The 14572-nt window shown below is 43.0% G+C and overlaps 1 protein-coding gene and 1 long non-coding RNA gene across 4 annotated transcripts in view; one reads left to right on the plus strand and one right to left on the minus strand.

The window, feature by feature from the left end:
* Positions 1 to 1813, plus strand: part of LOC118922131 (uncharacterized) — a 21300-nt gene extending 19487 nt beyond the window's left edge. Inside the window, exon 5 of the long non-coding RNA XR_008992203.1 lies at positions 1182 to 1813. This is a non-coding gene — a long non-coding RNA (uncharacterized LOC118922131). The remainder of the gene's footprint in view (positions 1 to 1181) is intronic.
* PRKRIP1 (PRKR interacting protein 1) overlaps positions 1 to 11820 on the minus strand; it is a 23573-nt gene extending 11753 nt beyond the window's left edge. For 2 of the 3 annotated variants that reach the window (XM_036904501.2, XM_057487272.1), the window contains exons 1-5: positions 11635 to 11820; positions 10818 to 10896; positions 9882 to 9982; positions 5520 to 5605; positions 2176 to 2243 (exon numbers count right to left, since the gene is read on the minus strand). In XM_036904501.2, coding sequence (XP_036760396.1) covers positions 2176 to 2243; positions 5520 to 5605; positions 9882 to 9982; positions 10818 to 10896; positions 11635 to 11757 — 457 coding nt within the window. In that variant the 5' untranslated portion in view covers positions 11758 to 11820. The remainder of the gene's footprint in view (positions 1 to 2175; positions 2244 to 5519; positions 5606 to 9881; positions 9983 to 10817; positions 10897 to 11634) is intronic. The other variant, XM_036904502.2, reaches the window with a different exon arrangement.
* Between the last annotated feature and the right edge of the window lie 2752 nt (positions 11821 to 14572).

Genomic DNA, 14572 nt, shown 5'->3' on the forward strand with positions numbered 1-14572 from the left:
AAATACTGATTCTAAGTGGACTGTGAAAATAGTATGTGTAGAGTTATCTCTAAAGGAGTAACTAAAAAGCTATACAAAGGGATATAATTAAAAACACAATAGATAAATTCAAATGGAATTTTAAAAATGTTCAAATAATCCGAAGACATGAAAGGGGAAACAAAAAACAGAGAGAACAAAAAAAACAAAATGGTAGCCCTAGATCCAAAGGTATCAATAAAAAAAAAAAAAAAAGATTCTCAGAAGATATAAAAAAACATGACTCAAGCATCTGATATCTACAGGAAACACAGGTAGATTACATGTTAAAGGGATAGAAGCACTTTCAGAATGGTAGAATAAGGATCTCTAAAAATCTGCTCCTCTAGATTTACCCTAAGAATGCAGCAGCCCAGTTTGAAAAAGACAGATGCACCCCTATGTTTATCGCAGCACTATTTACAATAGTCAAGAAATGGAAGCAACCTAAGTGTCCATCAGTAGATGAATGGATAAAGAAGATGTGGTACATATACACAATGGAATATTATTCAGCCATAAGAAGAAAACAAATCCTACCATTTGCAACAACATGGATGGAGCTAGAGGGTATTATGCTCAGTGAAATAAGCCAGGCGGAGAAAGACAAATACCAAATGATTTCACTCATATGTGGAGTATAAGAACAAAGAAAAACTGAAGGAACAAAACAGCAGCAGACTCACAGAACCCAAGAATGGACTAACAGTTACCAAAGGAAAAGGGACTGGGGAGGGTGGGAGGGAAGGGAGGGGTAAGGGTGGGGAAGAAGAAAGATCGTATTATGATTAGCATGTATAATGTGTGTGTGGGGGAATGGGGAGGGCTGTGCAACACCAAGAAGACAAGTAGTGATTCTACAACATCTTACTACACGGATGGACAGTGACTGTAATAGGGTTTGTTGGGGGGACTTGGTGAAGGGGGGGAGCCTAGTAAACATAACGTTCTTCATGTAATTGTAGATTAATGATAACAACAACAACAAAAAAAATCTACTCCTCTAGAAAAGCATCAAGAACACTGACACAATGGTCAAAATCAACTTTTTCAGAACTCTGGAAATGTTCCATGGATTATTTGAGAAAAACGGCTGAATCTTGTTAAGAACAGAAAACTTTGTGGCATTTCAACTTACCCTATTCCCTACTCTCTCTCCTCAGATCTGAGATAGCATTCAAAACCAACAACCTCACAATTACAGTAGCTGTGAAAACCAGCAGCCCAGCAGCCACTGAGGGAGGAAAACTGTTCTGTCAGTTCCTCAGAAGTTCCATACTCAGAGCACCTTCCCTATTTGACCTGACTGGCAGCTCCCTGGAAACTTCTGCTTGCAAGGCTTGTCTTTATTTGACCTGATTCAGTGAGGCTTTTCTCCCAGAGTGTTTGTTAAAAGCCATCAGTGGCAACTGTTTAACATTATAGCTGCCCACAGCAGGCAGAGCTAACAGTAAAAGCAAACAAGAAAGTGGCCAAAAGCTTGAGAGGAAAGCTGAAAATCTAGAAGGCCAAATGCATGTGCAGAGCTGTGCACATGTCTAAGAAAGACAACTGATGGCCCTGATCTCAACTCTGTCTGACCACGAGGCTCTGTGCAGAGAGATGAAAGCTAAGGCAAAATTGTAAACTACCTGCCAGAATATTGAAGGCATGTTCATACACACACACACAGCCCCTTGGCAAAGACTGGGACACCTACTGGTTCAAGGCACTTAAGGAAATCTCAAATATTCAGCTGACCACTAAGCTAACCAAACAGACTTTGGTGGCCATACACAACGAAGAACACGCAGGGAAATTGGTCCTGGAAGGGGCCAAACATATTTAGTATGCCAGTGAAAGTCTGACTTTATCTTAAGACCCAAAAGTAAAATTGTCCAACCAAGAACCATGCCAATAACATCAAGGAGCTCCTTTACCAGCCACGCCTAAAGGGAGGTCTGTCCTGGACTTAAAACAAGCCAGTATCTTTCTTCATACAGAAGCCAGTTTGGCTTTCTGACACCTGCAATTAAATGAGTCCTAACTAACAGGAACAAGCCCTCCTTTCTTCAGCAGCCAGCCAACCAGCTCCAAACTCTGAATCTCACTCTTGACAGGTAAGCCACTGTGATCAACACTGAAAGGTCACAACCAAGAAAAGTGGGTACTACTCACCTTCTCTTTGTTTCTTCTGTTCAAGTTTCATCTTCTTTGCCAACAATTTCTTCTCTTTTAACTTCTGGCTACAAATGTAAAATAAACACATTAATCTCTTAACTACCACATGGCATATTTTAGAAATAAACATCTACTTACAGGATCTTTAAAGACTTTATAATTACACAAATACTGTAATAATTAAGTGAAACACTTTCTCATGATTCTGTTATTCTATCATTATCAAACTGTTTCTTCATGAATCAAGATCAAATCCTTGGGAGTCCTCAGGTAAATAAAGCAATCTCAAATAATTGAAGACATTTTTCCATTCAAAGACATTTAGGGACTGTTTTTAGAATCCTGCTCAGCTCTATAAAAATTAAGGGAGCATTTATTTTCATGCATGCATGTGCATGCACACAGCCTGTATGCTCATGTAGTCACTTACGGAGAACACAGACCCTAATTTAAGGAAGAAGCTAAATGTAAGTTTGCTTACAGTATTGTTGCTGGGCAGCTGCATCTGGGGAGATCTCTCCCTGCACATTAGGTGAAACCTCAGCCTGGATGGGGGAGGATTCTTGACTCTGAACAAGAAAGAATTCTCGAACAGGTCAGACAGGCAAGGAAGAAATTCATTAAAGTGAGAGTAGTAGTGAATGGCAGCTGCCTTGGAGGCAGCAGAGAGCAAGGAAGAATAGAGGGAGGAAAGGGAAGCTCATGAACTCTTGCTCATAATGGGGCAGATATCTTGCCAACTCCTAAAGCCAGGGTCATCTGGTGCCCAGCGTCTGCTTGAATCTGCATGGTGTGGGAACGAATTCTCTACTTCTACCCTAGGATTTGGGAGAGCTGCAGAGCATTGGATGGAGTGAGATGATGTTCTGAGAACTTTTTAAAGGCAAAGAAAAGAGATTTTCAGGCAGGCTGCTAAAGAGCATGATCATACAGCTGCAGTCCTGTCTGGGTCACCCAGATGACAGGAACTTGCAAGCCTAATCAGAGATCTCAGTAGCCCCTCCCTAGTTGTCAGAAGTAGGACAGAGAGAGTGAAGACTTGAGCTTAAGTATAGAAAACAGAATTAAATAGCAAAGTAACAAAGACACTTGCTACTGGAAGAGTGCAGAGACAAAATGCAGTAAGTTGAGCAGTGAGAAGGCTTTATTTAAGGCAAAACGTACACACTCGAAGAAAGGGGAGTGCAGGCAACCTCAGAGAGGAGATGCACTCAAGGGTGTAGGATTCTCTTTAAAGGCTTTCAAGAGTGGGGCAAAGGGGGGATGGGGTGTAGGCTTGACAGGTGGTCTCATGATGTCTGTCTCCAGTGAGAGACATTATGTCACCATATATAGTCTGTCCTCTAGATATTTTGTAAGATAAACACAAGGAATTTCTTGATCTTGCTCCTCTCCAAGACAGTGGTTATTCTCAAGCAGTGGGATGTATCATTTAGGACTGCTTGCCCTGCCTTAATATAGGGTGGGTTATTGTCTGATTACTATAAAATATGTTAGGAATCTTACTTCCTAACTCCCTGGTTTTTAAAATGGAATTTTAGCCTTAAGATGGAATCCCTCCTGTTCTTACTATACTATTTATATCACAGCACTTTTCATCATAGGCAGGAATTATTAATCACGATGCTTGTCCCATGTCTTGCCCTACCTCAGTATCTTGTTAAACCAGATGTTAAAATACAGAAGTGAAGGAGACACAGAAATCATGTGCTCATCAGAGTGTTTGGAGGGCACGGAAGGGGGCAGGGTGAGTAGCAGCAATGAGCGGCTTGATCTCTCTCTAGGTACTGTTAGGCAGAAGAATAGATAGGAGCGGGGTGGTAAGAGAATAATAAGGCCAGTAAAGCCCACTAGATGGGACTCAAAGAGTTAACCAGTTAAAACCAGAGAGCCAGAAAACACTCACAGAGGTAATGAGTTAATCAGTTGGAGCTCCTAAGGCCAGAAGTAACTTAGAATGTCCAAATATTCCCCTGATAAAGAAAAGTATCTGAATACAGCCCATGTCCTCACTTCGTCAATTAGAGCATGTCATTTTAAGATTTACTTTAGCCTGCTAAAAGGCCCAGATTATTCTCTAAGTTAACCTACGTGCAGTTTTGTCCTCCTCCAGCCCCTAATTAAGCAATTTGCAGCCTGGGCAGGAGACAAGTATCATAATTAGCAAACAAGCCCAGCTATAAACAGCATAGTAAAAACAGGAAAGATTCCATCTTAAAGCTAAGATTGCATTTTAAAACCCAGGAAGTTAAGAAGTAAGATTCTTAACATATTCTTTAGCAAACAGATGATAACTCAGCCCACCTTGGGGGCAAGGCAGGGGGTCTTGATTGGTATGTTCCCAGAGGGAAGCTACTATCCTGGGAAGGAACTGGATCAGTAAATTTGTGTTAATTTTGTAGAATTACCTAAAGAACTGATAATAGAAGAGAAGAGACTTAATGTCTCGTATCTTGAGACCACTTAACAAGTCTACATCCCCTAGTCCTGTGTCATATTCCTGAAAAATCCTTAACTACCTATAAAACCCCAGATCCTAAACTCTTCAGGGTGCCTCTTCTCTGAGGTAGCCCACACTCCCCTTCCTCTGAGTGTGCAACTTTTTGCCTTACATAAGCTTCTCACTGCTCAATTTATAACGTTTTGTCTCTGTGCTTTTCCAGTGGTAAGTGTCTTTGTTACTTTACTATTTCATTCTGATCCTCCAGACTCAAGTTCAAATCTTCACTCTCTCTGTCTATTTCAGAGAAGTAGGGAGGGGCTGCTGAGAGCTCAGATCTGGGCTTGCCAATTACCATCCCCTGGGAGACCCAGACAGAACTGTAGCTTACAGTCATGATCTTTAGTAGCCTGCCTGGGAAGTCTCCTTTTTTTTGCCTCTAGGAAGTTCACAGAACATAAATCTCACTTTATCCAGTGCTCTGTGGCTCCCCCAAATTCTGGGGTAGTAGGGACTCAGTTCCCACGCTGTGAAGATCCAAGTGGACACTGGACACCAGGTGACACTGGCTTAAGGAGATAGCAGGGGATGTGCCCCAAGCAAAGTAGAAGTTCAATGAACTTCCTTTATTACTGTTTTGTCATTCCCTGACACTCTTGCTTTAATGAATTTCTTCCTCACCGTGTACTGACTTCCCTGCGTCTTTGAAATGAATTCCTCCCAACAGTACTGGAAGAAAACCTATTCCCCTACTAGCTCGCTCCACCGTGCTTTAAATGCCCAAGACCTCTACAGGTCCTCCAGGAGAACTTCTGACTGCAAGGACTCATTTGCCAACCAGGTACTGTCACATTTCTTGCCTTTAAGTCTCATAACTTATGGGATGCCACAAAGCCTGTACCGTTTTTTCCGACGCTTTGCAGTCTGCTCCTCTGCAGTGGTTTTATTCCTTTCCAGTCTCTTCTGAAACTCTGCATCCAATTTTTGCTAAAAAAAAAAAAAAAAAGTACATCATTTAGCTATACTCTGGGCTAAGCACCAACGCTCTGGAAGTCACACCACTGGGGGTGCTGTTGGCACATCTAGGTCTCCAGGGCCACTTTAACTCTAAGTGATTGCCCTACAGGTGGGGCAGGAAATCAATATATGGCTCTCTGCCAACAAAGTAACTTTCAGCTCTTTAAGATACCATTCATGCACAACAAAATCTAAGCAAGAGAAAATATGACAGGGAGCCATGGTGTATTCCTTGAGGAAAGAGGCTGCACGATTGGCTTTTCAGCCAGGACCCTGGACGGTGTGATACTGTGACTTATGAGAAACATATATTTGGTCTTCATCCATTGTCTGGCACATAGTTCCTAAAACTCTTACAAATTTCCTATATAAGAGCCACAGGCCACCTTTTACTGTATTTAGATTTGGTCCCAGTTCCTGAAATAGCTCGAGATAAAGGTAAATGGGCGTTTTCTGTTATTCATAACAAGCCCCTTCCAGCCACTGGAAATTATGTTAACCCCTAACTTTTGGAAAGGCACTAAGGAGAGGGCAGGTAACCAGAGGAACTTTCAGCCCCACTTCCTGACCTGGAGGTTGAACTAATCACCAAGGCAAATGATTTAATCAGTCATGCCTTTGTAGTGAAGGCTCCAAAAAACCCAAATGGATGGGGTTTGAACAGCATTTGCATTGTGAACATGTGGAGGTGCTGGAAGAGAGGATGGCAGCTCTGTGCCCCTTGTTCCATCTGGCTATTCCTGAGTTAGATGCTTTAATAATATACTGGAAATCTAGTAAGATGTTTTCCTGAGTTTTGGGAGCCCCATTAAACAAATTTACTGAAGCCAAGGAGGGAGTCATGGGAAACTACTGATTTATATTCAGTATATCAGAAGCGCAGGTGACAACCTGGACTTGCCCCTGGCCTTTTAAGTGGTGGTGGCGGTGGGGGCAATCTTGCAGGACTGAGCACTTTACCTGCAAATCTGAGGTTATCTCCAGGTAGATAGTGTCAGAACTGAGTTAAATTATAAGACAGTCAGCTGGTGTCACAGAATTGCCTGGGGAGGGGAAAATCCCCACACATTTGATAACCAGAAGTATCAGGAGAGTAGCAGAGTACTGGAAGTACAGGAGACACGCACGAGTGTTTTTTCTTTATAGACAGTGACCTGAGCTCATCAGACAAAACGTGGAATTTTCAAGTCTTAACTAGTCACGGTTATCAAATGACTGATTCTAATCAACCACCATCTGCTACTACATACATACATGTGCATGTAGTAAGTATACACACAGACATACCTAAATCCATCCCTTGTATTATTTTTTCCTAACAGCAACCTGTTTTTAAGCTTCAGTTCCCTCATCTATAAAATGGGGGAAATAATAATTCTCTCACCCAGAGACTTCAAGAGTAAGGAAATGTGATAACCTACAAGAAAGCACTTGTATACTAAAGACACTGACCGACTGAAAGTATCATCTCTATTTCTCTGGTCATAGCCATTAAGGTCAATGGGGCAAAAGGGAGGCAGCAGAGAAGGAAGGGCCATGTGGACCTGTTTAGAGTGGCACTGAACTCCTTGAGGGCAGAAATTATGAAATATAAAAGAAGGGTCTCCTTTTAAGAAGGACATCAGCTTTAATTAGAGGATGACTAGAAAACAAATGACTAAAAGCTAAAAGCACATGGTCTGTTCAGAGGCTGAGCTACAAACATCTCACTTTGTGCTGTTGAAGCAGGTGAATTTACCAAGTGAATAAAGCAGAGCACTTGCTGGCTGCTGAGTCTGGCTGCCGAGCCTGCCGCAAGGCCTCAGGCAGGAGGAAGTCAGGGCTGCTCTGAACTCCTACCAGTCACTGTGAAAGGTAAGGACTCTCCTGCCTCTTTTTAATTTCTAACCTCAAAGCCTGTCTTTCACCATGTGAAATAAAAATCTTTATCTGTATGCACTCAAGGTTTGTGAACATTTCGTTTCCTCTGGGTGTTTATTCACTACGTAAAAACTCAGACTAAGGGATGGTATTTGAGACAACAGCCTGCTCTATTTCCTGCCCCACCAAATAGTTTAAAAATAAAAAAGGGCTTCCAAGAGTTCTGTTTATTCCTGACAGTGGCAAACCCACCAGAGTAGCTGGCATAGCAGTGTGACAAGCCATCTGGAGCTTCCCACTAGAACCGCAAATCACAGCCAGAGAGTGGCGGTGCCTGGAGAAGAACCACCAAGGTCCGGGAGCCTGCTGAGAGGCTGAAGGCCAGGCACACACCAGGCGAAAACCACACGGCAACGATGCCACTTTGTTTCAAAATCATAAAGATATTTTTCAAACGCAATTTTGGCCATTCCAATAAATCTTTACATGTTTTCATCTGTATCTTGCCTGTCCCTTTGGTTTAATATTTTCCATAGCATTTTATGTTGAAGAAGTTCAAACACAGAAAAACTGAAAGAATTATATAGTGCACATACCCACTACTTAGTCTATGACTGACATTTTGCTACTTGCTTTATCACGTATCTATCCACCTATCTTTACCTCTCTCCACCCCTCAGTCCACTTTATTTTATTTTTTTGATGTGTTTCAAAGTAAGTTACAGACATCAGGACATTTTACCTCTAAAGATTTAAGGAAGCCTATCATTAAATAGAGTTTAATATTTATTATTTTTCTATTTTATTTTCCATTTAAAATAATAAATACAAAAAAATATCGAAATCTTGGGTGTACAATCTGACCACGGCAGAAAGTTCTCTTAATACCTCTTCCTGGTCAACCTCTCATCCAACTTCCAGTGACAACAACTGTTCTGATTTTTTTCCAGAGGTTAACTTTTCCTTTTGCAGAACTTCATATAAATGGATTCATACAATATGGACGCTTTTGAGCAAGGCTTCTTTCACTCAGCATAATGTTTTTAAAAATCATTCAGATAGTTCCATGTACTGGTAGTTTGTTCCTTTTCATTGCTAAGTACTATTATTTCTATGTTGTTTGTTTTAATTTTAAAAAGAATTTTATTTCCTTAATATCAGAAATTCTACTTTGAGTCCATTTTTTTTAAAACCAAATTATTGGAAAATCAAATGCTACTGGGTAAAGTGGTTTTGTCTTTCACAAAAACCAGACAAATAAATATCATTTTTAAGTATCTGAATCTCTCTAAAATGCATACATGTATTCCAAGAAATCACAGGCACCATGGCTAAGACCAAGGAAAAAGATATTTCCAGGGCATGTTGTAAGATTAAGAACAAAGGCCAATCTCTTTATGTAGTGTTAGAAGGACAAATCATATTTGGCTAATCACAAAGAATTAGCCAGATAATATTTGACTTTTGTTACTAGCAAGGTGGGCAGATACAGGGCACTAACAAAGGTATTTTTTTCCGATTCTCACTAATGCCAGTAGTAAAATCTAAAGGACCAGCTAGTTACCACTGCAATAAAAAAGCTTAAAATATCTTTGAACAAATGTGACAAAATATGTGCAAAATCCCCATAAATCTTCAGAGATACAAAAACATTTAAACAACAAAAAAATGGACAAAGTTTTTAGAGGGGATGACTAAACACTGTAACATACACTTTCATTCAAGTTAAAGATTCAGCTCAATTCTAGTAAAAAATCCAAAATTTTTGGTGTGGATAAAATAACTCCAAAATTCAACCTGAAAAACAAAACAAGAGAAATGTCCAAAGAGTAATTTTTGAAGAACAGGTGAGAGGTTTCTGGCCCTTCCAGTCAAGTAATAGAAAACTTAGTAGTTCTTATAGTACAAATTCTTCTAAAGCAATTCTTAATTCTTAGTTATTATTTGACACCTGTCATGAAGAAATGCCAGCCTCAAAGCTAGAAAACTCAAAGCAGCAGACACATGAAAGCATGTACTGTTCACATCAAACACAGAGCTGACAGGAATCACAGGCATTCAGCCAAAGAGAGAGAGAATAATAGAGAAATGATTTAACTCAAGTGGTGTGAGAGATCCTGCCTTCTATTACATTCTATGGCAAATGGCTTGGAGGAGAGAGGGGACTCTGCTGTGTCCTTCTACACACATGAAAGACTCCCACTCCATGAGTATCTTACCTAGGAGTAACCTTGACTTAACTTGATGTCCATTTCACTGCTGACTTTAGAAAGCAGCCTTCACACAAGCAACAACCAGGTACACATACTTTTCATCAAATGTTTTTTTCTTTAAGTTAGTAAGTACACATTGACTCAGGGTTCAGCCAGCCTTCTCACTCACTGACCTTCTCAGCCATGGCATCCATGTAGTCCTGTCGCTGGTACTCTCTCCGGCGCAGATGCCTATACACGTGGAATTCTCCGCTGCCAGCCCCAGCGCTTGAACCTATAGCCAGGACAGTCCAGATTCTTGATGAAATCCAGTTATCAACATAGGCTACTCTTAACCAGAAGGCCCCAAAGAAAGAAATTGGAAGTAATGGAATAGACCTATTCCCCACTGTACCCTAGAATCTAGCACAGTGCCTGGCATAGTATAGGCATCATTAAATACTTGAAGCACAAACGTTTAATGTGAAATCACTAAAAATTCCACTCTAACAACAGTATTGAGGCAGAACAGACTGAAGTTCAGTGACCAGAAATCTAGAACAGAGTCTATGTATGACCTCTCTTTCCTCTACCAGATGATTTCACATGTGACGCATTAAATTTCTACTCAGTTGACAAGATGTCCATGATGTATTAAGTGAAAAAAGTAGGTTTCCATATAGTATGTGTAGAACAGCCATATTTTTGTAAAAACATTTTTTTTATTTAAGCATAAGTGCTTTTGACTTATACAGAGGTTTGGAAGGCTGTATCAGAATGTTATAAGTAGAATGATGGAATTACAAGTAGTTCAAACTTTTTTATACCTCAATTACTTGTTTTTCTTTAGCATCAGTATATGTTAATTTACAACCCTACAAAGTAATGAAACTATTTCCATTTAGAAAAAAAGCAATGATGCATTATTTAAAATAATTCAGGAGAAAATTCCCAAATGCCAAACCATAAACAACAATACCCCTTATTTTAAGAGCAAAATTACTGGACCAGTGAATATTATTTTCTCCTATTATAAGTCTAATTAACAAATACTAACTGCAGAAGTTTTATATCTACACTTCAATAATTATATTTACATACACATACACACACACACAAGACATTATTACCCATTACATCTCGGACAAATTCTGGGGGAGGTCGAGGTGCCCATTCACTCATTTTTTCTGGAATTGGAACTGCTTTGTCCTGCAACATTTACACAGGAAGGCATTTGTAAGTACTGACCTGCTGACAAAGCGACATCTTCTAAAATGAAAGCATTCTGAGTAGAGTAGGTAATTAAGGCTGCTTTGTTCCTTGCACAACAGTTGATTTTACCTTCTTCCCTTTGTCTTAGCTTTACTTCTTCCTTTATACTTTGGGGTCTATCACAGCCCACAGCCTTGCTAGGGCTACACTTAACTTTCCAGGGCAGAACTCAGAAACGAAAGACACCACTTATGGCTGGAAACCTCCTACTTTAACTCTACTACACGGAGAGTCAGCCCTTTCTAGTCAAAGGTTTGAGAGACCTTCTCATCTAATTATTTTTATTAATAAAGGGACCGAGGTCCAGACCGGAGCAGTGATTTGCCCCAGGTGTCCCGGCCAATGCCTCTCTAACAATCGTGCGGTTTAGAAGAAAATAAACCTTGTGCTAACCCACGGATTCTATCTTTCCAGTCTAACGCTTCTGTTCACAGAAAAAACTGTAAAGGGTCTTAGAGCACTGGACGCGACTCCAAGGCGCTCTCATTCAGGCTGGGCACACAGGACGCTCACTATCTCCGGGGCTGCCTACTCCTTCCTAACGACTGGCCTTCGGGTTCGGGTACTGAGTTCCCGAGTTTGGAGAAGGGGTGGGGAGGCCCGCCGGCCCCCAGAGAAGCGGGAACAGAATGGGGTGGGACTCGCAAGGGCCGTTCAGCTCGCGCCTCGTCTCACCGGGTTCTTCATGAGCCGCTCCAGCTTGAGCTTCTGCTCCTCGGCCGCATTCTTAGGTATGACGAGTGCTTGCGGCTCTTTCTTGGGCCTCGGCGGTCGCACAGTGGATGCTGAGCTCGCCATAACAGCGCTTCCCCGGCTGGCGGCGGCTGCGGCGCGCACTTGTGATGACAGAGCCACCCGCCGGGGGCGCAAGCGCAGTCTCCTAGCTGGGCGGGGCTTGGGCGGAGTCGCAAGCCGGAAACAGGCTGCTCAATATTCTGGAGCCGGGGTCGGTGGGTTATTTTGATGAAAGCTGGCTGGTTTAATTTCCTGTTTCTGAACAAATTGGGGCCGGCGAACTCTCACGTCTCTAGGGAAGAGGTGGCCCTGCAGGCCCTCGGGTCCGGCCCCTGCTGACCTCTCCAGGCCCTGTTCGCGCCGTGGTTCCGCTGGCAGCCCTGCCAGTGGTTCTCAGCATCCTCTCCCGCCCCGGGCCTTTGTTCTGGCTGTTCCTTGGGTCTCGTCCACTCCCCTTCACATTTCTGACGATCTGTATCTAAGATAGCACAAACTTGGCAGTATGAGCTCCCTGAGCACTGGGGCCATATCTCTTTAGTTCACCTCGAATTACTGTGCACCCAGCAAATAGACTTCGGTCGAGTGAATAAGCCTTTCTTAAAGAGAAAGAGAAAAGTTGCCGTGCATCTGGGAGCTAGTCAGGCACTTCTCTAGGCCTTGATATTCTCCTGTTGGGCATAAACAATTTCCAAGGCCATTCTGTGACAGTGATTGAGCAGGGCAGAAGCAATACTCTGTAATCATGTTTGAACTCAGATTAAAACAAGAATATTGCTGGACCCAGAAAAAGACCACATGTTCTCCCCACTCAGGCTAATATGAGTAACTGCTACTTCTCTACAGCATTATCCTCGGTTCACTTTAAGTATTTATTAAGGCAACCAAATGTGAAACTGTCCCTGTTTCCTGACTGCATCTAAACCGGAGTAAAAACCCACTAACTTAACCCAAGCTCAAATCCTGTAATAAATCCTCTTTTACACTCTCCTGCTTAAGTAGGTGCAGTCTTCCTCCTTGAAAAAGGCAATAAACTCAACCTGTTCAACTCAGGTATGTTTCTAGCGGTCTTCACAGCTGCAGGTTTACTCATTTATCATTTGTTGCCTTCAAGAGTCGGAGATCTGCCTTGTTCATTGCTGTATTCCCAGTGTCTAGAGCACAGCCTGACTCACAAAAAAGTACTCAATAAACATTTGTTGGATGACTAGGGGATCCTGGGGGCCAGGCACCTCAGATCCCACGGCTGCTGCTCAGCCTGCTCAGCCCAGGATAGTTCCTTCCCCCACTAAGCGCCTGGTGCTAGACAGGCGATCCCTGTGACAGGATGCTGGGTTAGCATTCTAAGGCTATTCCTGGCTGCCTGATGGTGCGTAGTTTTCCAGGGACCAAGGGTGATGAGCTAGGGGAAGTCCTTAAGTTGCCCAAGTCTGTCAATGGAACCTAGGCAGGGCTTGGCCTAGGTGTGGTCATGGACACATGACTGTACATCACATACCCCAGTTCCCCGGGCACCTCACTTTTTCCCAAGCACACTACACACAGAAAAGATTTTAACTGGAGTGCCTTTTCCTCCTTGGAGAACTCCCCGACACCTTTCTTAGCTTGGTTTAAATGCGACCTCCTCTGTGAAGCTTTCTCTGACTGTCCCCCAGCCTCCTCCTCCAGGCAGCCAGTTGCTTCCTTCTTGGTGCTTCCATTGCTCTGGGTCCCAATGACTGGCATGTGGTAGTTATCACAGCACATTCTCACCATCTGCACTCCAATGGGTGTGAGGGGAGAGTTGGGCATCTGATCCTGGTCTAGAGTAGAGGGGTGCTTGCAGATGAATGAAAGAGGGATTTAAAAACTGCCTGAAAAAATAAAGAATGAATGACTATGTCAGTGAGATGACCAAGTGATAGATGAATGAATGAAAAAGGAAGTTAAGTGAGTGAGTATGAGGAAGCATGCATGAACATTTAATAAACAAGTGGGTACTCTATGAGTGAATGACCATGACCATGAGACAGTGACCATGAACTACAGAGCCAGGACAGTACCCATCTCCCTGGCACCTCCAGCTCCGGATCTGGCACTGAGTTGGTGGTTGGCAGCTGGCTGCCAGGTGGAAGTGAATGAATGAACTGAGCGAATGCGCAAGGGTGGGAGCGAGTTAAGGCATGTGGGTGTGAAGGAGCCTATGGCAACAACTTCAGTGTCTAAGCGGAGCCTAAGTGTGTTGACATGTTTATCATTCTGACTTACAAATAAGAACTAAGGCCTAGAGGGCTGAGTGACTGGCTAGGGTCACATGAACTCAAACCCAGCAGTCTGGCCCTGGGTCTATAAGGGCCTGTATGATCATAACTCACGGATGGATGGACCAAGGCCCCCAGCAGACCCTGGTGGGGCCCTCCATATGGCACCTTTCTAGGGCTGGGGGTAGATTTGAGGTCTTGCTCCGTGGGAGGAAAGGGCCCCTTCCCTCTCCCAGGCCCCCACCACTAGCTGCCCTGCAAGAGTGGAGACAGGCCCAGTGTCACCCTACCTGCCACCAGAGGGCAGCAAAGCTCCACCTAGGTCCACTGCCCAGCCTGTCCCCGCCGAAGGCTCAGAACTAGGCACCTGGGGAATGAGGGCTACTCTCCTGGAAAACACCAGGGCTTTGGAGTCTGGCAGACCTGGTACTAAAGCCTATCTCCATCTATTCTGGAGCGTGGGTTGTTGGGAAGGCAACTTAACCTCTGAAAGGCTGTTTCCTTATATGCAAGATGGGGGCAAGTGACCCTACCCTCTGGCCTATGGATAAAATGATGTGATGGATGATAAACAGGGCCTGGCACAGCATATGACACTTCACAGTAAGGTGACCACCTGTCCCAGTTTGGTCTCAAGACTG

This window comes from Manis pentadactyla, chromosome 10, assembly GCF_030020395.1.
Source record: "Manis pentadactyla isolate mManPen7 chromosome 10, mManPen7.hap1, whole genome shotgun sequence".
In the NCBI taxonomy this organism is placed as follows: Eukaryota; Metazoa; Chordata; class Mammalia; order Pholidota; family Manidae; genus Manis; species Manis pentadactyla.